This window comes from Melopsittacus undulatus, chromosome 10 (assembly GCF_012275295.1).
Source record: "Melopsittacus undulatus isolate bMelUnd1 chromosome 10, bMelUnd1.mat.Z, whole genome shotgun sequence".
Lineage (NCBI taxonomy): Eukaryota > Metazoa > Chordata > Aves > Psittaciformes > Psittaculidae > Melopsittacus > Melopsittacus undulatus.
In genome coordinates this window covers 30,327,661-30,351,736 of record NC_047536.1, presented here as the reverse complement: position 1 = coordinate 30,351,736, position 24,076 = coordinate 30,327,661, and the positions used below count along the sequence as shown (strand labels likewise).

At 54.1% G+C, this 24,076-nt stretch overlaps 1 protein-coding gene across 1 annotated transcript; it reads right to left on the bottom strand.

The window, feature by feature from the left end:
* Nucleotides 1-527: 527 nt before the first annotated feature.
* CCN5 (cellular communication network factor 5) lies at nt 528-8,183 on the bottom strand. Its single transcript, XM_031046929.2, has 5 exons — nt 8,124-8,183; nt 5,609-5,822; nt 4,805-5,059; nt 4,432-4,625; nt 528-641 (listed from the first exon to the last, which is right to left on the bottom strand). Exons 1-5 carry the CDS (start codon nt 8,181-8,183, stop codon nt 528-530), a joined length of 837 nt encoding a protein of 278 aa, XP_030902789.2.
* Between the last annotated feature and the right edge of the window lie 15,893 nt (nt 8,184-24,076).

Sequence of the window (24,076 nt, the reverse complement as noted above, 5' to 3'; positions counted from 1 at the left end):
CAGGGCTGGAAGCCTGCACCCCATGAGCCACCCCTCATTTTGAGGCAGGGGAACCCTAAGATTTAAAACGTGTTGCTGGATGGGTAATTAGTTCGCATTGTTAATGTAATTAGCTATAATATACCTTAATCGCATTGTTAGTGCAGCCTAAGGGTTAACGAAGCGCGGGACTTAATGCTCATTAAGAGTTAGCTACATCTGCAACTCTTGAGATAAGATCAGCCAATCCGAGGGGAGACTGAGCCCACGGAAGAGAACAGCTGGAAACCAGCTCTGTGGTCTGGGCACGAACCGAGGAGCAACTGAGCCTGCGTGAGGCCAAAAAGTTACTTGCGATGACGAAGAGGAGCCGTTAGCCTTCATCCCACGACCCCCTACGACCACCGCCAAAAACCACTGCGCAAGCACAGTAGGAGGAGTTTATGGAGAGATTAGTTATCATACGAAGCGGGGACCGGTTATGAATATGTATAGGCGATCTCATGAATATGTAACCACAAAGCTATATGCGTTTGGAGGGCGGGCGGCTACGGGTGGGATACCCCCGTGCAGCCCAGACTGAATAAACATTCCTCCTTTACAGCCTTTATTGTCCGATTGGTTGTAAAGTCCTTCCTCCGCACGTCAGTTTCTCGCTGGACCTGTTGGAGGCACGCAGGCAGCAGCATGGATCCCCTCTCCTGCCTGCCTGTGTGTTCAAGCTGTTCTCTTGCCCCATGATTTCACTCACAGTAGAGGTGCTACCGCCCTCATCTGTATCAGGATGTCCCCTCGGGTACCAGCAGTGTGAAAGAGAGCACAGGGCTGGGATGGCTCCTCAGGTAACCTGAGCAATAGGGAACCAGTTCAAGACCACCACCAGCAGAACAAAGGGCCTTAATCTACCGCTTTTTTTAGTGAGCACTGCACTGCTCTCAGGGAGGTACCTGAGAACCTTCAGCTTTATCCAGGGTCTCATCCAGCCCTCTCTCAGCCAACTCCAGGCATTTAAAAATCATCAGACAGGAGAATGGCTTGGAAAAACCCATTCTGATGCACACTGTTTACTCATGCACCAGTGCACAGTTTCTCCTTCAGCTGCTGTGCCTTCTTGCACTGCAATGAGCTGTGATGTGTTGCTCACTGGTGGTTCAGGAATACAGTTGTCAAATTACATGCCGTTTACGTGTGTGGATTTGGCAGCTTTCCTCCAGGACAGGGGTGAGTTCTCTTCTGGTTTGGGTTTTTTATCTCTTTAAGGGTGACCATGATCATCTGGGGATGGCAGAGTATGTATCTGCTGCCCCACAAGAGCAGGCAAAGCCCAGGTTCCGCTGCGTCAGAGGCTGCAATAACTACATGTTTCCAGGGTAGCAGAGCTTTAGAGAGAACAGCAAATATTGTGAGACTGGCAATCAAATTGCAAGAGCTGATTTCCCTGCATTCTTAGGGGGAAAAAAGAACTCTGATTTATTTGGATTCATTAATTCATTATTTAGATGTTTTCCGCTTAGTGAATCAGGGAGAAATGACATTTTGGATAAAAGAAAAAAAGGAAATTATAGCAGAGGTGTGTTGAGTCATTTCAGTTTGAGATGAGAATTACAGGTTGCTGCTTCAAAAACGACCTTTTGATTTTTACCATCACCGAGAGGTGGCTGGGCAGGGTTTGGGAGGGGGTGAGAGCACTGGCAGCATTCCCTGCCAGCAGCCTGTCCCATGTTTAAACAGGAGCTGGCTTAAGCCCAGGTTTTTCAATCCACAGAACGTATCTTATTCATGTCAGCCCAGGAACACTGGTGTTAAAATCTACCTGCACCTTGTATCACTGCTCTTTTGGCACAGCCATTGCAGAGATGAGAAGTTAACAGAAGCTTCAGACCAGGCCACTTTCATCCTGTGATCTGCTGCCTGCCACATACATATCTCCTGTATTAAACTGAATTAATCATCTGCATTCAGGCAGAGCACCAGATACCACAGTAAATAATTCCCTTTGTAAGCAAGCTCATGTGTTTTACTGCATGAGCAGTGGGGTATTTTTTCTTCCCCCACCCCATCCCTAAGAGGTGGCTGAAAAGCATCCTTGACTTTCATTTCATTTTCAGCACTTGCAGGGGCTGGGGGAGCACTGAGTGGCTGCCTTGGCCCTGATGCCTTTCCTGCTGCTTATGGGGAGCCTTTCCCCTGGCAGAAGAGGGGAGCTCCCACTGACATTCAGCCTTTTGCCCCTGCACCCCCAAATCTGCCCTGGGATGGTGTTGGCTTAAGGGTCGGGATGGTGATGGTGCCGGCATGATGCCAGGGAAATCCTGGTCCGGGGTGAGTGCAGGAGGTGTGGGGCTGGTGGGAGGAGAGATGAGTTATAGGGGGCAATTTGGGCTTTGGGTCTGGGGAGGCTGAGAAGAGGCATGGCCTGGTCTGTGTGTAATGCAACCAGTGCCATGCCATGCTCTCCTGTGCACCCCAGCACTGACGTGCTATGGGTTGGTCCTGTTGGCAGAGCTGGGTGAAAGCAAATGGGCAGAATTTAATCCAAGGTATAATAGCCTAAATAATGTTTTCAGTGTTTTGATTCACTTTGTGTTTTGTGTGTTTTCTTATTCTAAGCAGCCTGAATTGAGGTGCCTCTGAGCTGTGCCCCGTCCTGGCTCAGACCTGGCCTGCAGCCCCTGAGCTGGCCATGAGCACTGGTGCTCCTGAGGGCTCACTGGAGCTGTCTCACCCCCATGGACAGCCGTAGACAAGCTCCACATTTAGATGAGCACATCTTTATTTTCAGTTCCACATGTATGAACTGTCCATATCTCACCTGGACACGTCACCTAAACCGTGGGTCCTTTCCAGTTGTCCTTCTTGCCCTACCATGGGGACAAATGTTCCCTCCACATGCTTGTGCGAGGCTGTTAGAGGGCATTTGGGTTTCATTTTCCAGTCACTCAGAGGGATTATCACTGTGAGAAAGTGAAGGCAGAGCTGCCAGGCAGTGCTCCTGCACTGGCTCTTCCATAGCTGGAGCAGCTCCAGCCTCTCAGGACATGGCCCCGACTCATCTTTGTGAGCTGTTCTCTCTGTTTCCTGCTTTTCCCTTGGCTGTGGCTCACAGGGATGTGCTTGGATGACAGGAGCTATGTCTGGTGCTGTGGAGCGGTGTCTCCTGTGTCTGAGCTCCCTGCTCACCGAAGCCCTGCCAACCAACAGTGCTTTGGGGAGGAGGAGGCCGGGCGGAGCAGGAAGGTCCATGTTGATTCTGGAGAGATGGGGTGAATTAGAATGGAGGTGAATAGGGCTGCCAGCAGGGGGGTGCTTCTGCCCATGCCCTGGAAGGCTGCTGCTGGGTGCAGAGTGGATGTTGTGGGTTGGTTTAGTTCGTGCATGGTCGAGCTGCTCCTCCTGGCATGGCAGTGAGTTGTGGTGTGTGGCCCCATGTACCTGCTCCATCCTTGGCGATTGGTCCCATGAGGGTTCCCCTGGGGATTTGGGCTTCCAGGTATTGGAGATGGTCTCTCTTGCATCCCCTGCAGAGCATAGCTGTGTGTGTGACGTGGTGGAGCAGCAGCATCACCTCCCCAAAAGCACCACCGATGTGGGAAAGGACCAATTCCTGGTTCCTCCGGTGGGTTCACACTCAGGGCAGGGTTTCCTCATTTTCCATTTCATTCAGCCAAAAAACTCATGGATGCTGCCCAGTACCCCTGCCTGGGGCAGCAGGGTGTGCAGAGGGGGTAGGTGCTGGGTGACACGGGGATCTTGTTCTCTATTTCTACCCTCCTTTGCAGCCAAAGTCCATCAGTTCATTCCCAGTTTCCTAAGGGATGTATTCTCCATCTTCACCAAAACCACAGTGCCAGGGGCTTGTGCCAGACTCTTTGCCGGGATGAGATGTTGGCTCTGGGATGCAACTAGGGTGCAACTAGCTACAAATAACCTCGGTTTCCTCGCTGCAAAGGCAGAGCAGAGAGAGATGGGGAGATGGAGCGGGGTGCTGCTGTGTCCCCCATGTCTAGGGTGGCAGCGCAGGTGCCTGGCTCCAGAAAGCACTGGCTGCATGGAAGTAAGGCAGGTTTGCACCTTGTCTGCACGGGGGCTGTGCCTGGCTAACTAAAGGGGTGGCAGAGCCACCTCTCAGGTGTACCCAGGGAGCCAGGCAGGGGCTACAAGTACCTATCTGGCCATAGGGGCAGGTTGAGCTCCCTGTGTGGCTCAGGGTTCTGTGGGACCCACAGTGCTTTTGGATTCAGACATCCAGAGACCTCAGAATTCAGGTCTGCCCCTGCCAACAGTTGTTTTCCAAGCCAGGTTTTGGGAGATGGTTTATCTGTCCTGAGGTCTGGTCAGGTCATGGCTGAGGAGGGGTGATGAGGTGCCCACAGGTAGCTGGGGGTCCGATGCCTTGTGTTGCCTGACATTTCCCTTTCTCAGGGCACCAGCTTCACCAAGGCCCTCACTTACCACCGAGGATGCTGCCGGCAGAGCCGGGCAGGGTCTGGCCATGCAGAGCCGCCTCTGAGTCTCCAGCCTGCAGTAGCGGTTCTGGTTGGAGACACGGGTAGAAAAGCCCATGCCGCAGGTGGCTGAGCAGGCGCTCCACTCCGTGCCCCACTCCTGGCACGGGTATGGCAGCAGTGGGGACACTGCCCGGGAGGCTGCATAGGAAGAGAGGGGGGGGAAAAGGGTGGTTGGGGGCAGTCAGTGTGCAGCATGCCCTGCTCAGCAGGAAAATGTGCAGAGAGGTGTCTCCTGTTGATGTTCACAGCCTGTGGTGAAGGGACCAACCCCAGAGATCTGTGTGCTCATCCTCTCACTGGCACATCCTGCATCTTACCTGCTCCAGCATCCTGGAGGGGAAGATGCTGGTCCCGAGCTTCACAGATCCACTCAGGGCAGCACTTCCCTGGCACTTCCACTCGCCGTGGGTAGGGGCAGTCTGGGGTGGGCAGCCGGACATCCTCCTGGCACAGTGGGATGCAGGTGAAGCCCCCATCCAGGCAGCGGCACTGGAGCTTGCAGCTGGGCTGGAAAACCTCCCCATCCCGATAGACCCGGCCGTTCACCTCGCAGCCCTCCTCGATGTCTTCAACTGCAAGTGACACCCACGGAGCCCGTTAGAGACAGAGGCAGAGATGTGGGTGGCAGAGGGGGTTGCTGAGGGGAACTGTGGGGACTGAGCTGGGGGGGGTCACAGAAGTGACTGAGGTGTTACGTGGGGCAGAGATGGGTTTGCATGAGCATCTGCATCACCCAACCTCCTCCCCTTTTCTACCTCTTCTCCTCATCTCTCTTTTTTCAAAGCAAAAAGCTCACCAGTTATTAAGAAACCCACTGCCCTTTGGCTCTGACCTTGCCTTTCAGCACTTTCAGGCTTGGTTTCTCTTTCAGACTCAGGTTTCTCTGCAGGACCCCCAGGCTCCATGCCCGGCAGAGTGACTGCAGCATCCCCGGACCCCCGTGCCCATTCCCGCTCTAACACCCTGAATCCCCAGCCAGCAAACAGCACCAGAGCTGGAGCTGCAGCACAGCCCTGCGGCCGCGCTCCATGCATCATCCTCGCTGGAGCTGCTTCCCTGAAAGCTGCGGGATGTGTGGGGGTGCAGGGATCCCGGCGGGGAGCGGCCACCCCTGTGCTCACAGTTGCAGGTGCCTCTCCCCATGGGTGCTGCGCTGTAGTCACACACGAGGCCCTGGCTCTGGTCGCAGACGTGCAGGAAGTCGCAGGGCTCTCCCAGGCGCCGGGCGCAGATCTTGCAGCAGCCGCAGCCATCCAGGACCAGGGGGGACCCGCGGGGGCAGCGGGGGGGCACCCAGGGGCAGTAGCAAGGTCTCCGGCACAGCTGGGCGCACACCTGCAGAGGCAAAGCCATCGCTGGCTCCATACGGGCTGGGTTTGGCCGTTTCACCGGCACAGACACAGAACCTTCTCTCACTCGTTGGGGCAGATTTTGGTGGAGGGAGAATCTGCACATCCGTGGGAATGCGGCAAAACAGCCTTGAAAGCTGCTGTTCCCTTACGGCACAAGGTACCCTAAGGAAAACTAGGGAGATTCAGGGATGCTCAGTGCTCTGCAGGATGGTGACTGAAACGCTCCACTGCTCTGAATACAGAAAAGGAGGATGGAGTTACAAAGCCAGCATCACACGTAGTGGTGGTTGTTTAGCATATTTAACAGAGCTGGCAGCCCCAAGGATACCAGCAGGCCTGAGGGAGGAAGGTGGGGAAAGCAGCCTGGCTCCAAGGCAGCAGGTTGTACCCAGCTGGAGATGTGGGGCTTTGCAGGGGCCGAACGCACATGGCAAGGGCATGGCACCTTTCTCTGAACAATCTTAACAGCCCTCATGCATGCCAAGGAACAGGGCATTGCATTGGCAGTGAGGGAACTGCTGCCAAGCAAACCTCACTGCTTTCCTTCCTGCTCCAGCTGCCTCCTCTGCATGTCCCTTCCTGCAGCATCCTCTGCCTGGCCTGGCCTGGCCTGCTGGGAAATGAGCCCTGTGATAGGCACAAGGAATTACGTTTCCCCTCCTAACTAGACCGATTAATCCCTTTGGCACGGATGTGCACAGCAGCCGTTTGCCTGCTCCATGACTGTTTGCCAAGGATGTGCCTGCAGGAGATCCCCCAGGCAGGGGGGTGTTTATATCCATGGCCTGCACAATTACCCTGGCACCAACAGCTTTTGTAGGCAGCACTTATGCTCCTGTCATGTCACATCTGACAGGGCTGTTGCATACAGAGCCTGAAGCCAAGTGAGCTGGCTCTGCAGTTTGCATGTGGATTCTTTGCCAGCTGTGAGCTGCATGCAGCAGCTCTGATCCACCCTCCAGCAGCCCTGCTGCTCCACTGCATGGCCAGCACATGCTCAGCCAATGTGCAACCAAAGCATTCACCAGTGCTGGACCAGATACTCGTGTGTCCACTGAGACTGCCAAGAGATTGATGGGTTCTGCAGGACCATGTTGGTTTAGATACCATCTTTCTTTCTCTCTTAGTTTCTCCCAGTAGCATCAGGTCTGACATAACCAGTTAAGAGAAGGTAGGCACTGGTGTGCTCTCTGTTCCCCATTTGCAGCCATTCAGATGGTTTTGTATGGGGCTGTACAAATGTCAATGCCAGCAGCTGGAGATTAAACATATACAGAATGGGCTGGGCAATGTGGGTCTTGTTCTGGTTCTCTCAATGAGCAGCATTATTAGTGTGGCAGAAACCAGAGAGCAACTTGTGGCTTGAAGCACTGGCTGTGGTAGCCAGGTTTGGGCTGGAGAATGAGGGCCTCTGGTGATTCTCCAGGCACTCAGGAGTGCCTGGGGCAGGAACCATTTCTCCCTCACAACTTACCCAGGCAGCCAAGGGCATTTTTCATCTTTCAGGAGGCTGCTATTACAAATCAATGTTTTAGAAAGCTTAGCCAAGCCATTAATCCATTTCCTCTTGCTCCTTGTAATTAACTTGTCTTTAGATGACAATGTGGTTCCTATCAGAGATCTTAAATGCCTGGGAAAGGAGTCAAACAGGCACGATGCTGCCATGATGTCCCTGCTTGCAGCAGGTCAGCCTTGGGATTCAAGCAGCAATTACAACTTGGAGCTGAGTTACCCCATACCTTTCAACATTCCTGTTCACGACACAGGCAGCTATTTTCACACAGAGTCCAAGGGAAAAAAGAAATCACTGCAATAACTCAAATCCTGTCGGAGGCATTGGCTTTGCATGAGCATCCCGGGCAGGGGGAGAGATGTGTAATGTTGCAGCCGGTGCTTGGGGCTTGGCTTCCTGCCTTGGGAGACAAAGGAGCCTTCAAGAGCCGCTGCTGCGGAGCTGGGGCTTGCTCACAAGGACACATACCACAGCCCCAAGAGCTGCGGGGCCAGGCGAGCAAACAGCACATTGCTGTCATTCCTGTGTGCTCCCTGGCCTTGCTCAGCAGGCACATTTGGCCCATGAACTTTAAGATCCTGCTGCTTCATTGCAAATGTCTCTCCCAAGCATAGCTCTGTCCCTGTGGGACGCATCAATACAGCCTGCCTGCAGCCAGCGTCAGCCACCGGGCTCACTGTAACACCCCAGTCCTCCCTGCACCTCACTTCGCAAGAACCAGGTCCTTCCCCCAGTAAGGCTAAAGCGGCCCCAGGGCCCCGTCTCCCTTACCTTGGAGAGGATGCAGAGGAGGGAGAGGAAGAGGAGCTGCTTCTCCAGCTGGAGCCTCATGCTGCTCTCCCCTCTGCCACTGCAGCACATCACCCCCCAGGCAGTTTGGAGGCAGCGGCGTGTTCGCAGGTTTTAAAGCCCCGAGTAGGTCCTGCTGGTGTTTATACTCTCCCTGCTCTGATGTCACTCGCAGGCTCCAATATAAACATGAGTAGGTTTGGACAAGCCTCAAGATTCTCTTCTTTTTTTCCTCCCTTCCTTTTTTTTCTTTCCAGCCCACATTCCAGCTGCCATTTCCACTCCCTGCAAGGTGAGAACGTGCTGTCCATCCAGACAGGGAGGGAAGGGATGGGACACTCTCCCCAGGGAACATGGGAGAGGGCTGGGGGGGTGAACCAGCTCCTTGCTGTTCTTTGCAACCAGGAGGGAAGCTCCACACCTCCTCTGACTGAGCAGGGTCTGCACAGATGGAGCTGGGGTCTTCCTTCTGGGCTTGCAGGGTTTGCCAGGGCTGTCCCATGGACCATTCCCAAGCAGGAACAGGGCACCCACCCTGTATTTTATGCTGAGCCTAATGCAGGGCAGGCTGTAGGAGAGGGGTGAGCTGGCCCTGAAGTCAAGGGCAGGATGCAGTCCCTCCATCACTGGGGACAGCATATGACTGGGTCAGGCTGCAGCAGTTTTCCAGGCAGTAGAGGTGCGCTTCTCTGTTTCTCTATGACAGCCAGAGCTGGACAGGGATTTGCTGTGGTGGTGCTGCTGCCACAGCACCCCTGTCCTGTATGGGTCTGTGGCTGCCCAGGGAGCCTGCAGGGGCAGAGGGCTGTTATGTGTCATGGTGCACCCTGTTTACATGGTGCAGGGAAGCTGCAGTCTGACCCTGGTGACTTTAATCCTTGCAACCCCAAATACAGCTCCTGAAACTCATGTCCATCTTAAGCAACATGAGAATTTAAAATACAAGTTGGAGAAGCGAAGTGGGTGCTCAGCAGTTGCCTCCCAATGCTTTACCACTTGTCATTCTGCCCTGTATGAGCTTTCCCTTTGGCCACTGTGTCTGGGGGATGCGAGGCTGGCTCTTAGGAGAGGAAAACCTAAACATCACAAGGCCTTCAGGGAACTGAGCCCTTCTCCATGTTTTCATCCCCCAGATCTTATCACAAGATGTAAGGGGAATTTGTGAGCCCAGAGCTCGAAGGAAAGGCCTGAGCTCACACAGGGATGCAGGATGCCCTTGCAGCTCTCCTGGCTCCTCTCCTGTCCTCAGCTCTGACACTGGCTATAGCCTGGAAGCCAGGGCATGGAGCAGGGTGGGCAGAGCCCAGCAGGAAGGAGCACACAGCCAGAGCTCTCCTGTTACCACCTGGATGCTCTGCTTTGGTTTTGCTTCGTTAGCTGCCATCGGTCTGTTAAGGAGGTCATGGCAGCCTGTGCAAATACCAGGCTACCTTCCAAAGGAGACTGTCACTGATCCGTGTGCGGCTCCTCGTGTTGGAGCTCCAGTTCCCTGCATCACCCAAGCCATGCCTGGAGGTCCAGGGATCTGCACTGGCATCCCTGTGTGTGAAGAGCACACAACAAGCCAGAAGGTTCCATTCCAAAGGCTGGAGCCACATCCTGTGCTGTTGCTTTCTCCTGCACTCCAGGAGCTGTTGCCCTCCCTCTGGCTACCACGTTTCAGATGCTGCAGCTCAGCCAGACATGCTAGAGGTGGCTGCGGTGCCTCTATCAGCCCAAGCACTGATCCAGCCTTGCCGCAGGGGGACGGGGAGCTCAGTTAATTATTCCAGGCTTGTGTTTGTTGGGGACTCCTGATGAATGGAAATGACTTCATGCCCCAGTTAGAAATCAGGTGACAAGTGCTGGTAAGGGGAATAAAACCCTCTTGTTGGCCCCAGTGAGCAGCTCTTGGAGCAGCCAATAGCTCCATGTGTGAGGCTTTGGGGGGGCTAGAGCTCAGGGCTACCCAGGGAGCCCACTGGCCATTAACCCCCTGCCTGCCCTCTCTGGGGTACAGGTTTGGCACTTTGGGGTAGGGACCCCTTATTTTTCCTCTCCCTTGGCTTGGAATAAGAGGAGACATTGATTTCCCACCACCACCACCTGATGTCACTGGGATTTTGCTGCGGTAAGATGACATCACTGTGATGCTGTGACATCACTCTGATGGTATGACATCACCAAGAAGCCAGCAGTCAGCTGCAGCACCAAGTCAAGCAGCCAGACAGGGGCCAAACCCACCACCACATACCTAGCCATCCCATGCTTCAGCTGCCGTTGGCAGTCCCCAGTGGTACCTCACTGGGTTTTGGGGATGTCCAGAGGACCTGGCTGGAGGGGTACCCACAAAGTCTGCCTGACTCTGCCTTCCCCAGGAGGCTTTTCTGTGGGTGATATGGGCTTGAATTCCCTTTTCCTGGCTCTCCAGGTCTCAGGTACCTGCCCAAGTCACTGTTACTGGGCTGCAGGCAGGGCCTGGCAGAGCAGTACAGCTCTTGCACAGGTTTTGATTTGCAAAGCTGCATGAGAGCAGCACATTTTGTAGATAGTCAGTTATAACCCTTCTCTGGAGCATGTAGCCCATATGTGTTCTACACCATACGTGTGATTTCATAGCTAGTAATTAAGTCCATATGTTGTGCTCCTCAGTTTCCATGGTATTATCCTCAGGTTTTTTTAGGGGTTGTAATATTTGGTTTTCTGTGGTCAGTTGTGCAAGAAAATAGTTGATACAGGGATCTGAATACATCTCCTTTGAGTTAGCCGCTGGCGAGCCCTGCTGTTTCTATAGACATGAAGGAACTGACCCAGTGAATTTACATTTTAGACAGCTGGGTTTTTTCATGCCTGTGCCATCTAACATGCCATCATGAATAACACTGCAAAGCTCTCATTTGAGCACCCTGCTCAGCTGAAATTGCATCCATCTGTGATAGATATAGACCATATTCTCCCTCAATCCCTTTCCTTTGCTCAGGACTCTCCTTTACACTGTGTGTTGAACACCCTTGATAGAGCTGGCTGAAGTCAGACCTATGTCTAGACATCCATCTCTATTAGGGAGCACCTAGGCTGTCCTGGGTCCTTCCTGTTTATCTTCATATCCACAGTGAAATCATGGGTCGAGGGTGATCCCAGCTCCATACCTTGGTGGGAAGGATGTTCCCTTTGCTTCTGGGCACTCCTGGCTCAAATCCCTGCTGCAGAGGCGCAGGGCTGCCTATGGAGGGTGAACAGCACTGGTGGGAAAGCTGGACAGACATCCAGATTGGAAAAGCCAAGAGCCCTAAGCTGGAAAGGAGACATTTCAGGTCTCCCTCATCTGTTGGACACTTTGGGTGGCTGCTGCCTGTTGTTCATGAGACTCCTGGAAACACCCCAGCTTTGGGAAACTTTGAAATACCTTTTGTTTTTGGCAGGATGAGAAAGTTGTTCCCTACCCAGAATGAATCCAGCTCCAGTTTCAAACAGCAAGAGCCGAGAGAGTTGATGATGGCTGTTTCCATCCCTGTCTGGCTATTTTTATTCCCTCTGGTTCTCACACCTTAACTGGAGAGTGGAGCTGGGTTGGGAGGACTGACCACCCCAAAGGACAAGGGACGGGCCAGGCAATCTTCTACCTTGAGGTCATTGCTTCCACCCTAGACCAGGGCTAGGAGAGACTGAAAGTATTTACCATCTGGTGCCTGGCCAAGTGACTTGTGAGAGAAGAATTCAGGGCTGCCATCCAGATTGTGATGGTCAGGCAACCACATCAGGAAACCTCGGCTCCATTTGGGACCAGCTGACCCCTCTGAGCTCCCAGCCACTGCCGCGAGCCCTCTCCAAAGGAGACAGGGTCTTTGTGATGGGGAGCAGTGCATGGTGCTTGATCCTTCACCATTTCCCTGGCATTTTGAATTGGGTTTTGTTAGAAAGAAGCACTGATAAATGGGGCTCAGTTCTGGTCTCAGAGTTCGACATTGCCAAGAGGAAGGAGCTGAGTGATTACACGGGAGCAAAAGGACAAGAAAGGGCTGGCTTAGCCAGAAGTGTAGTGAGAACTCATCATTCAGACCGAGGGGCTTCTCGTTAGTACAGCCCAGTCTGTATCGGCTGTTGTGAAAGGATGAGGCTTTTCTTAATAGACATCATCAAACAGTAATCCTGGGGGGGGGGATGGTGTTATTTTGCTGCAGTCCAGACAAGAGCAATTCATAATTGTCCCCCTAAATTAAACATTCAGATAACCAGAGAGTAAGACTTCCATAAAACAAAGCCTGGAAACTTCAGCCAGACGAGTCTTTCCGTTGTTATTTGGAAACCAGTGTCAGAAATCATCACGTATCAAACATGATGATCCTCTGAGAGTTTATTTTGATATCAAACATCACCAAACATAAGATCCTTTTCAAAAAATCTCACTACAAGTTTTGCCTTACAGACAAGATACAAACCCCAGATGCTGACCCTGTGTGGTTCCTGACAGGCCCGTGATATTTTCCATGGAGCTGCATGGCTAACTCATGTTTCCTGATCAAATTGCTCATTCTTTTGGCTATCTCTGTTTTTCTTGTGGTTTCAGGCTAAAATAGATGTGTTTTTCCTTTGGTTCTTGTCTTCCTCGAGCGTGCTGTGTGTTCTGAAGCAGCTGCCATGTCTCTTGCAGCATCAAACAGGTTTCAAACTGAGACATGCACTAAGGTGATGATGCTGTTAGGTGTCACCAAACTCACCTTGTAACTGCAGCCAGCTTTGCTGTGGGGAGGGAGAGGTTAGGTGTTGTCTGTGTTTCCTTCCAGCCCTGTTTCCTGTGACTCTGGGAAGACCTTTGAGGGTGCAGGTGCTGCACCCCTGCAGTGGTGAGTGTTGTGCCTGGGAGTGAGGGGTGCTGGATGAGGTTTGGGTAACATGAGCTGTGTCTGTTCCTAAATGTCACAGCCCTTCACATCCCCAGGGCTTTGGCTTGCCATTAGCAGGAGTGCTTTGACCCAGAGGGTGTCAGGGCACTGGTCGATCCAGGGAAAGGAGGGTGACAGTGTTGGGACAGGATGGTGCTGGGAAGGGGGCAGTGACCTGGGGCAAGGATAGCCCTCCTCAGCTGGTGTATCTGCAGTGGATGCTCTGCAAACTCCTGGTTGTTACTGGGACCTCCCCAAAGACCTTGTGCGGACATTTTTAACATCCTTGTTGGTTGGAAGGAGCCTGGCTCATGCAAGGTCTGAGCAGGACTGAAGCCAGTTCACCCCTCTTGTGCCAGTGCTTCTTCCACACCCAGCACTTAAACCACCTAAATGACTGCTCAGCAGCCAAAACTGATTGTCAAGGGGACCTGCTGCTATGCCACAGGGCTCACGCCAAAGGTTTTGGGGGTGAGTCCTTCTTCCTACCTCCACCCCAGGGAATAAAGCAAGGGCTGGCCTTGCTCTCCATCGTCTGAGCAAGCCTAGTAAGGCTGAGGCCAGTGATGCCTCCATGTGTAGAGAGGTCCCCGGCCCCCAGCCCTTCCCTCTGCTCCTTCCCAATACCAGAGACATCTGAAGACATCTCCCAAGCACGCACTCCACTTAAACCACCTCCTCGTGTCCACAGCCCAGCCAAGTCAATACAGACATGACTGAAACCTTTAGTGTCTGTGTGGGATCCAGTTGAGGAAAACAAACCTCTTGGTCTCACTATGGTTATGAAAGCAGCGATGTCGCCTGGAAAGTATGTACCAGCAAGCGAAGAGAGCTGCTGTGTCGAGAGATGAGAGGAGAGGAGGTGGGCACCAGCTCAAATATGACTCAAAATCAAGGGAAATTATTTCTGATGAACGTAATTACTTCGGCTCCAGCCCTGATCAATATGAGGAGCTAAAATGCTCATAAACTGGCTGAGAATGCGAAGTATGCAGCAAGATTTGTAAAGGGTGTTTGGCTGGGCCCACTCTCACCCGGCTGTCAGGCTGCCCGTGGGGCAGGGTGACCCACTGCTGGGGGAGCTGCAGAATGGGGACTTGTGAATTGCAAACTGGTGGCCCCAAAATGAGAATCCCCCATGAAGGAACAGGGAAGAGGCTGCCTCATGCAGGGCCTGAGCCTAATGAAAAGCATTAGGCTGCTTGGCTGGGCTTCTTTTGTGCTCTGAACACAGAGCAAGAGGCAAAACTGGCTCTTTACAGCCAAGCTGGCTTATGCTGGCCCTGTGGTGTGGGGAGGTTTTGATGGGCTGGCTCTGCAGGGGCCCTGCAAGGCTGGAGACCTCAGGGTCTGACCATAGGGACAGAGCTGGAGGGGATGATGTCCCCAGAGCTTGTGCTGGCTGAGCCTGAGCTGTTGTCAAGCATGGTGTCAAATCCTTCATGTAGTCCTCAATGAAGACCTTTTGGGGTTGGATTCTCACCTGCTGCAGGGCTTTGGGGGAGGAAGTACAGAAAAGGAGTGTGTTTGACCAATGGGACTGTCTGTACCTGGCTGGCTGGGGCTTGGCTAGGCTTGTCTTGTCTTGTCCCAGGAGCTGCTCCCGGCCAGGCTTCCCTCTCTGCTTTGCAGTCAGCCAATGCTCCAGAGGGCACAAGGGAGCTCCTCTCGTGGACCAAACTCCAGGAAGAGCAATGCAGCCCAGAAGCCCTGGTGCTGTGGGTCAGGACGGACGTGTGCTCTCCCTGCTTTGGCTGAGCCCAAGGACAGCATCCCTTACAGGTACTGCCAAGGCAGCAGCTTGGAAGGTGGAGAGCATCATGTGCAAGGGGCAGCAAGGATGCTCTTCAGCCCCTGCTAACGGCCCAGGCTGGAGGGGTTGTTCTGAGGTGGTTTTGGCTGCAGTGCATCCTGTTCGTGCTGCGTTTCCAACATTATGAACATCTTCCTGGGGCAGGAGCTCCCCAGGCCACACGGAGAAACCCTGCTCTCCCTGAGCTATGATTTTGCTGGAAACCACATCTCGCGCAGCGTGGTTGGGGTTAGGAGAGCTACTTCACTCTACCCTGCCAGAAGCTGACCACATTCAAAGCCTGGTTTTCCTTACACCCCCCGGTCCCGCTGAGCTGTGGTCTGCTGCCTGCGCAGCGAAGCCACCGGGCTGGCCTGCCATCAGAAAACACACTCTGGATCACCCGTGTGAGAATTAGACACAAACACTTTGCAAACCGCAGTCCTCGAGTGCAAGGCACCGAGCCGAGAGCTGTCGGAGCAGAGGAGGATCCTCACTGCTGCGCAGGCACAGCCAGACCAGGCTGGGATGTGCGAGCAGAGAAGGGACAAGGGCAGGGGCTGTGGCTCCAAGGGACACCACTGTGTGCACCCCTGGCTTTGAGATCTCTTTGCTGCTGCTGCTGTTCACCAGTTCCATGTGTGATCCCCATCACAGAGGTGGTGCTGGGTGTGAGAGGGACCAGTCCCTGCCCTGCAGCTTGGCCTGGGGATGCTCTGCTCAGACCAGGGTCTCTGCAGCAGAGCAAAACCATGCCTCCAGCCACTGCTGCTGCAGCCCCTCTCCCTTAAACCTATGCCAGACAGTGCCACTGTGCCTTCCCCTGCATTACACTCACCCTTATGCTACCTTTGATGGCACCAGAGGTGCTACAACTCATGGAGAGGCAGCTTGAAGGTTCTGTGGTGACATGCAGCTTCTGCTTGGACCTGCCCACATCCTCCACAGCCTGGTTGTCCTCCCTGTCCCACACAGGACCTCAGGTACCTGCTTTGAAGCTGGCTTTCCTGTCCCAGGACTTTCTCCTCCCTGGGCTGGTCTGCGGGGTGAGAGCCCAGCTTCTCTCTTCCTGCATCTGAGCCCTGGCCCCTGGAAACGTCTGCAAGGAAATAGCTGAAGGTATTGAAAGGGGAGGCAGGAAACACTCCAAAAAAGCATTTTTTCCCTAAATATAATGACACTAATGTTGTTTGCAGTGTTAAAAATAGAAATCCAGGGAACCTGCCTTTTTCCTGTTTGCTTTAAGCTCTCCCTTTCCTGCCCATCTCTGTGTTCTGGGAATCTGCGTGAAAATAAACCCAACCAAGAAGATCTCAGCAGTGTGCGAAGCGAAGCCAGATGGGTTTGGCCTCAGCTCCAGCTTCCCCAAGCAGGGCCATGTCCTGCTGTGCAGCACAGGAGGCTGTGGTCCCGGTGGGACCATGCACTGACCCCACTCTCGCTGGGTGTCTCTGGGAGCGTGGCTCCCTCCTGCACCCCGTGTCCTGGCGCTGGTCACTCTCCTGGCTTTCCCAAGTGTCCCAGCACAGTGATTCAGCTCCGAACAGCGCTGCTGCCCCTCTTCTATGGCTGACAGAGCTGTGCTTGCACCCAGGGCTGGATCTGCTACTGCAGGAGCCCTGCGAAGAATCCCCCTGTGCCCACATCTCCTGATGCCCGTGGCTGGGCTGGAGCACATCCCTCCATCACACCCTGCATGTGCCCATTCCCAGGTCTCTCTCCCAGCCTCTGTCAGTGCACAGGGAGGGTTTTGCTGCCAGTCTCCCCTCAGCTTGTTAAAGTGCAATGGTCACGCTCAGCACCGGCATCACTGAATTCAGAGGCTGATGGAGTCAAACTGACTTTGGCAGCACTGAGCCGGGCCGGAACACCCTGACCTTGAAGGCTCAGGATGTGGGAGCCAGCTCCCAGCCTGTATGGGGAAAAGAAGAATGCTGGAGCGCAGCAAACCGGGCAGGGATGCGGTGTCTGAGCAGCAGCGTGCCTTTCATTCAGGAGGCAGCGCCGCACGCCGGGTCAGCGCGGCTGCCTGCCCGCTGCAGGTGTTGAGATGAAAAGCGAGGAGCTCATTTCCAGCACAGCAAACCGGGACGTGCGTGTCTTGGATGGAGCCTGCTGCCTGATCGATTACAGGCTCAGCTCTAGGTGCCTCAGGAGAGTAAGCCCTGGCAGGGGATGAGAGGCGGGCGCGTGTACGGATGGATTGCAGCGCACAGAATGCTGCGTTGTAGTAAGACTGCCTGGAACACACCGAAGCCAGGAGTGGGAAGGATGAATGAGTCCTCCTGCCTGGTTTGCATTCCTCTGCCCTCCCAGTTCCAGTGAGCAGCCCTGGGCTCTTGGGCAGACAAACTCCAGCCTGAGGGAGCGTTGCTGGTGCTGGGCTGGCAGAGCACACAGAGTGCATGGCAGTGCTGGGGACTGGCTCTGCTATGCGGCAGGTGTAGCATCCCTCAAAAGCCTGATCTTTGTAAGCAATGGTTTTCTGTAACGGGGTTGACTTCAGGTTGTTCTTTCAAAAGTCTTTGGTTATCTGGAGATTTGGGGTTTAGAATGTCCCCGGACTATCATGAGGCACTGTCTGGACCACTTTTGCAGACCCAGTTCTCATGTGTGTCACTGGGAAGCCTGCGCTTGAACTGGGCATGTTGTGATTTTAAACACATCTACAAAAAGCTGTCCCAGGTTTCTGTCCCCTCTGGCTGCTTTCCTGGCCCTGGCATAGCCCTGGCCCCTGGTAGCCTGCACACCTCTTCTGCAGCTTTGTGCCTGCCTCTTCCCTGCCAGGCGTGTCTGGTCCTGATAGTGCCTGGTCTCTGCTGTCAGTGAATGTTCAGGTCTTTCAGCTGTGGTGTGTCAGCACTGTCCAAGGGGGCCACTGACTTGCAGAATGACAATGTCCTGGGCTGATGGATCATGTCTGCTGCTAACAGGACACCCCTGATGAGGGGGTTTCATCAGGGCCTTACTGACTATGCTTCTTGGAGCTCATTTGTGCACCAAACCTGTGTTGGCAATGGGATCCTGACCCCCCCCCCCCCCCCCCCCCCCCCCGCCACCTGGTGCTGATCAGCAGCCTGTCATGGTGTTAACTGGGGCTAAACTGCTGACAGAGGATGACTTACAGCCATGGGCCCTGATTTACAAATGGGAGCTGAACTGCAGGGGCTTCCCAGGCCTTTCCCTCTGCCTGGTCCTGCTGCTGACCTACAAGATATCCCATCCATAACTGATATCTTTAGTATGAACAGGGAATGGGACACAGTCCTGGCATCCCACAAAGATGCTCTGAGGGCTGGATGCAGCTCTGCTCTGGAGACAGGGTGAGAGAGCTGGGCTGGGTCAACCTGGAGAAGAGAAGGCTCCTGAAGGGGAAACCTGAGAGCAACTCCAGTGCCTAAAGGGGCTGCAGGAAACCTGGAGAGGGGCTTTGGACAAGGGCCTGTAGGATCAGGACAAGGGGGAATGGCTTTAACTTGCCAGAGAGGAGATTCAGGTTAGATACAAGGTAGTTCTTTACTGTGAGAGTGGTGAGATATTGACACAGGTTGTCCAGAGAAGCTGCAGCTGCCCCATTCCTGGCAGTGCTCAAAGCCAGGTTGATTGGGGCTTGGAGCAACCTGCTCTAGTAGAAGGCATCCCTGCCTGTGGCAGGGGTTGGAACTGAGGTTCCTTCCAACCCAAACTGTTCTGGGATTCTACAATCCGGGATGACACTGGAGAAAAAAAAATACCCCTTTGAAAGCACTTCAGCCATAACCTGTGTGTTCAGGTGCCCATCCTCGTTTCCCCAGCCAGGCCTGCAGACGAGACGCAGGTCCCAGGGGCGGCGGGCAGCGATCTCAGGGCACATCCCCGTTCTGCCCCGCTGAACCGGGACCATGGTCCCGGCTCCGGCCCCGCCGCAGCGCTCGGGCTCTGCCTCCCTCTTGTGGCCGCTCCGCTCGGGCTCCTTCGGGCGCACGTCGGGGCTGCCCCGCAGCTCCCTCCAGCATCCTGGTGCTGGGATCCCGGCTGAATCCCGGCAGCCCGGCCCCGTATCCACACGGGATCATCCGAACACTGTCCCGGCGGGTGCTGGAGCTGTGAGCGGTCAGGTCGCAGGCAGACCCTGTGCTTCCTTTTTCTCAGCATCGTTCCTGGTGATTTACCTTTTGCTTTTACGCAAAACCTTTCTGCTGCCACTGGGGAAAACATTTTATAGCCGACTTGCATCACGCCTGGGGAATGACTGGAAACAAAGCCAACTTCAGCAGAGACAGCTGTCTAAAACCTGAAGCCGTTTCCTTCCCAGTAATCTGGTTTCAGTTTCTCCTGCAGCCCTTGAAGGCAGGAGCTGAACAAAACAAGAGCTCCAGGAGATCCTATAGAATACTAATGGGGCCAGGGCCCTGGATTAGATCAATTAAATTGTGTCCAGAAATTTCCAGCTCAACACAATGAGGATCGGTTTCTCTGCAAACATCCTTTGCTCCAGCATGAGGCTGTGCCCACTCTGCCCCAGGGCTTGCAGCCACCGTTCACTGGGGCAGCCCCTCTGAATGCCCCAGCAGCACCAGCCCTGCTGGGAAGCAGCACTGGGAGCATCTGACTTTTTCCTTTCTCCATCTGCTTCTCCTCCCTTTCACCCACCTTCCTTTCTCTTCCTGCCAGTTCTCCTTTTAATCACACCCTATGTAGTAGCCCCTGGAGTTGGTCTATCTTCTGGTGCTCTGCAAGGCCAGCTTCAGGAGTTAACATCTCCTGGGACCAGGACCCCACATGTGAGTGCTGTGACCCTCAGTTTGGTATCAGCCATACCCTGCAAGGTGGGTGATCCGTGTGTCCTGGGATAGCAACCTTGAGCTGGGACCAGGGAGAAGAACAATTTAAGTCACTGATCTGTTCTCCAGATCCTAAATGTGGGCATGGGCATGAATATTGCCCCTGTATCACTCAAAACTGTCTACAGGGAGGGATGGAGGGACCAAACCCTGCTGTGTGTGAGGTTTAATGGCTCCAGGGGTCTCACTGTGTCCTGGCGCAGGGTGGCAGAGGAGGTAACCACCAGCTTTGCTTTACAGGACATGACACTGCAGGTGTCAGAGCCTTAATGGACCTTAATGGCCCTGACCAGCCTCACCTGACCCCACACCCATGGGCTCAGGAGCTCTATTTAAGCCCAGCCCCGGGTGTTAGGCCTTCCTCCAGCACAGGCACAGTGGTTGCAGGCTATAGGACCGCTGGTTCTGACATCAGCCTCCTGACTGCTCTCCTGGCTTGGTGTCAGCCCTGCCCCATCACTATGAACCTGCCTGGAGCTTCTGGACCTGATCCTACCTGTGATGGGCAGACTGACTCTCTGCCTTGACCTGCTTCATCACTGTGATACTGCCTTATGATCCATGCTCTTGGCTGGACCTGACTGCCACCTCTGGGTCTGTGCTGCTCCCCTTGCCAGCCTGACACCTGTGTTTGAGCACAGACCTGAATGTCTGGGGTGGAGATGAAGGTATGGGACAAGGGTGGATTCTAGCCCTGGTCCACCAGTGTGGTTGAAAAGGCCAGGGGTCCCCTTCAGCTCTGCTGCTGCTGCTGTGCTAGAGCTTGAGCAGTATGGCTCGGTAAGAGCCTGCACAAATGAGGTACCTTGTGTTATGCTTTGGGGGGGATGGGATGCCCTCTCCCCCGTTCTGAGGGGCCCTCAGGCAGCACCTACCCATGTGTGGCCTGTCCCAACAAGCCAGGCTCCAGAGGTGTTGCCTGGGCCCTTTGTAGAGTGGTGAGATGCAGGATTTGATTTAGGAGGAGCTGGAAGCTCCCAAATCCTCTTGGACCCTGCTTGCCCTGGGCTCGGGAGTTGGGGCTTTTCCTGCTCATGAGCTGAGGCTGTGCTATTAGAAACAGTCTGAGGGGGGCAATATTATGCTGCTGTTTTCTGCTGCTCGGTCACAACCAAGGTATCTCTGTGAAGGGTGGGTTTGGCAAAATCACTCTCCCTGCTTTTTGCTTCACAGAGAAGATGGGGCGTGTGGTGCTGACCTGCAGCATCACAGAAAGGCTGTCCTTGGTTCCTCTCTGTCCTTTAGTGGCCTGGGTGGCAGTGTCTGGCCAAGCACTTGTAATCTCATTACCTGCTTATGCTGGGGGCTGCAGGGCAGCTCAGCCCCCCCACCAAGCCTTGTGCAACACGTGCAGCTAAAGCCTGGGTATGCAGAGTCTCCTTTGGGGCTGGAGAAGCCTGTTCCTGCTGGGCACAGCTGCCAGGCTGTGATACAAGCGGCTGGTCAGTGATACAACACCCTGAGCAGAGCCTTCATCTGGGATCCTGGTTACCCTGCCCCACTGCAGTGACTTTGCAGCTCCCAGACAGTGCTTGGCTATGGAACAGGGTCTGAAACTGCATCTGGCTCCTCCATGACTTGAGTGGCCTGTGAGGATGGAAATATGCTCCCAACACAGCCCTGGATAGCAGGAGCAAGAGCTGGGGAAGCAGCACGGGTTTGAGGCTGCTGAGCTTTGCATACATGTAACACTGCACAAGGCTTGGCTCCCTGCGTCCTGCCTTGCACAGATAACATCAGAGCTGTTGGCCCATGTGTCTCCTGGTCCTCCTTCAGAAAGTGGATTTAAACAGAGGTGTGTGTCCACCGGCCACAGCTGGGCTTATGCTTAGCTTGGGAGCGTGTCTGCCCTGCTCTGGTCAATGACCCCTTTGCTGGAGCAGGGCAGCCTGCTCCGTGTGGAATTTCCTCGGGAGAGGCACTGCAGGAAGGGGTGTGTGGGGAGCTGGTCTGGATGGGACGTGGCTTCCTCCACTCCTTCCCAGTGTGTCCCAGGGTGATGGGCTGAGCTGTGGGCTCCAGCTGCTGTGAGCCAGGAGGGATGATCCAGCTCTGCAGGAGAGGTCAGGTAGGTCCGAATGGGGCATTGGGATCATGTTCCAGCCCCAGCCTGGACACTGTGCTGCTGCTCCTGTGGAGGTTTGATCTGCAGGTGAGCTGTGCCTTTGAGATGATGCTAAAACCCTCAGGAGAAGCACATTGTGCCCGGCTGGGCTGAAATGGTGCAGATCTTGGTCTCTGGTGCCTACAAGGAGGGCAAGAAGGGTTTAATCCTCTCTGTCCTCACAGGATGATTCCCCTTCCTGCAAAATGGTGAGGATGGCTCTGTCCTGCCTCTCCCCTTGGCTCCTCTGAGCATTCCTCAGGAGTTTTGCTCAGGTGATGGAGCTCCATTGCTGAGTCCCAGCTCTGTTACACCCAATGCCTTGAACAGGGGATGTTTGCTTAAGGAACAGCATAAAAGAAATGTGTTCCCACCTCCTTACTGCTGGGAATCAGACCAAGGTGCACTGGGACCTGCCCCGACAGGGTGTGGGGACCCACTGGGACCTGCTGGAGCGTGCCTGGCTCACATCCCGCTCCTGTGGCTGGGCTTCCCTCTGAAGTCAGGGCCAGGGCAGAGAGGAAATGGTGCGTGCTTGGGCTGGGTGCCACTGGGGTGCAGGCACTGGAGGATCTCCTCTCCCACATGGTGGGGGTCTCAGCACTGACCCAGGCAGGAGCGGGGTCCTCTCATCATCCCAACCAGCTACTGGTTGGAAGGTGGCTCTGTCTTGCAGGTAGCATCAGGTTCAGTAATTCCCTGGCAGCAAAGCCTTCCTTCCATGACTGAGGCATCATCACCATTGAGGTGGTGGGGTTCTTCCACCATGCTTGGCCAGGAAAGCCTTGTATCCCCTTCATCTGCTGTCCTTCTCAGGATGATCTTGGCTGGTAATGATGGGAAGAGGTCATATCCCAGTGAGATTTATCTTAACTGATGCAGCTGGTTCAGATTGCTCCCAGCTCCTCTTGACAGGGCTGGCACAAGAGGGACAGGACCACATCTTTTGGTAGGACGGAGTCTGCGCCTTCTCTTTACCCACAGGAAAAATCAAAGGTCAGCGAATGCCCAGAAGATGAGCTGTCTGCTCCTCTCCTCCATGGCATGCCAAGGTGAACCCAGTTTCCAGACCCAGATCACTGCTCTTTTCCATATCCCAAAGCATTGACACTATTTTTCTGCCTTTTCTCTGCTGTATCACTTTTAAAGCTGTGCTATCCCAGTGTGATGTGGGCTCTGGAGCAGTCCAATTTCCCCATAGCTCCATTCAAATGGCCCTTTTGGTCCAGGAGATGTTCAGCATAGGTTGAAATGCATTAGCATGGCCTTATGCTCAGTGTGAATTGCCCTTCCGTGTTCCAGTCTTAAGCTGGTTATGGGATCAGCGGGGCAGGCTTCCAGCAGCTCACATGGCTCTGCTGGCAGCTGCATCCCGGGATGTGCCTGTGTCTGCACTGAACATGTTGTCATGAGCCAGGTGAGTGTTTCTGTGCTGCTCAGAAATGCCCTGAGAAATGCAGCCTCATCTGTACCCTATGGTATTCCTTGGAGGGCACATGCTACTGTGAAGGTTAATAGGTCTTTATTTCAGGCTAGCTTTGCATTTAGTGGTGTGAGGGTTGTGGTTTCCTTGGGAGCAGTGCCAGGCAGGAGAGTGCCAGCTCTCGTGTGTACCCAGGTAGGCACCAACCCGCTAAGAAGCTGCTTGGTGGCACCCTGGGGTTGATGTAATGCTCTTGACGCTGAAGTTGCATGAACATCCTTGGGAAAAACCCATCACCTACTCCCTGCTGATGGAGAGCTGGGGAAAGTCTGCTGGGACCGTGGTGTGATGCAGGACCTGCTTCTGCTTTTAGAAGCCCGTGTCATTGGATCTGCTTCCAGCTCCTTTGAGAGCAGAGGGGAGATGAGGTCCCTTTGGGGAGCGGGCTCGTCCACTGGGGTTTTGCCTTTCCCATTGACTGCAGGGTGCTGTGATCCCCAGCAGGAACCAAGCAGGTCACAGCTGAGTTCCCACCAGTGACTCCAGTGTGGGGCCTGGTGGGGGCTCGCCTGGGGCAGAGTTTTTCCCTGTGCTGTGGGGAAGCTGCAGAAGTTAAATGGGAAATGCTGAGATAAGTTAAGGCTTTGTCTCTAAACAAAACCTTTGCAGAAGCAATGGATGTCTGCGCTGAGAGTGTCTGTGCTTGCAAATATGACCAGTATAGCAGCAGGTCATGTCTATACATGACAGCAGCGTTTGTAGTATCTTACTGGTAGAGTTAACTGATCTAACAACTTTTTTCTTCCCTTGGCCACTTAGAATGAGCTGTACTGTGACACTCTTTGGTACCTGATAAAAACCCAACAAAAAACCCAAATCAAACCAGCAAGGCACCATTTAAAAAACTGCTAAATATCTAAGCCCAGCATAA

What these genes read in the sequence shown, in the direction of transcription:
- CCN5 (XM_031046929.2), bottom strand. Translation starts at nt 8,183, where the DNA reads ATGAGGCTCCAGCTGGAGAAGCAGCTCCTCTTCCTCTCCCTCCTCTGC. An exon ending in TCCTCTGCATCCTCTCCAAG is followed by an intron (nt 5,823 to 8,123) that starts GTAAGGGAGACG and finishes TTGCCTCTGCAG; the next exon opens with GTGTGCGCCCAGCTGTGCCG. An exon ending in GGGGAGAGGCACCTGCAACT is followed by an intron (nt 5,060 to 5,608) that starts GTGAGCACAGGG and finishes TGTCACTTGCAG; the next exon opens with TTGAAGACATCGAGGAGGGC.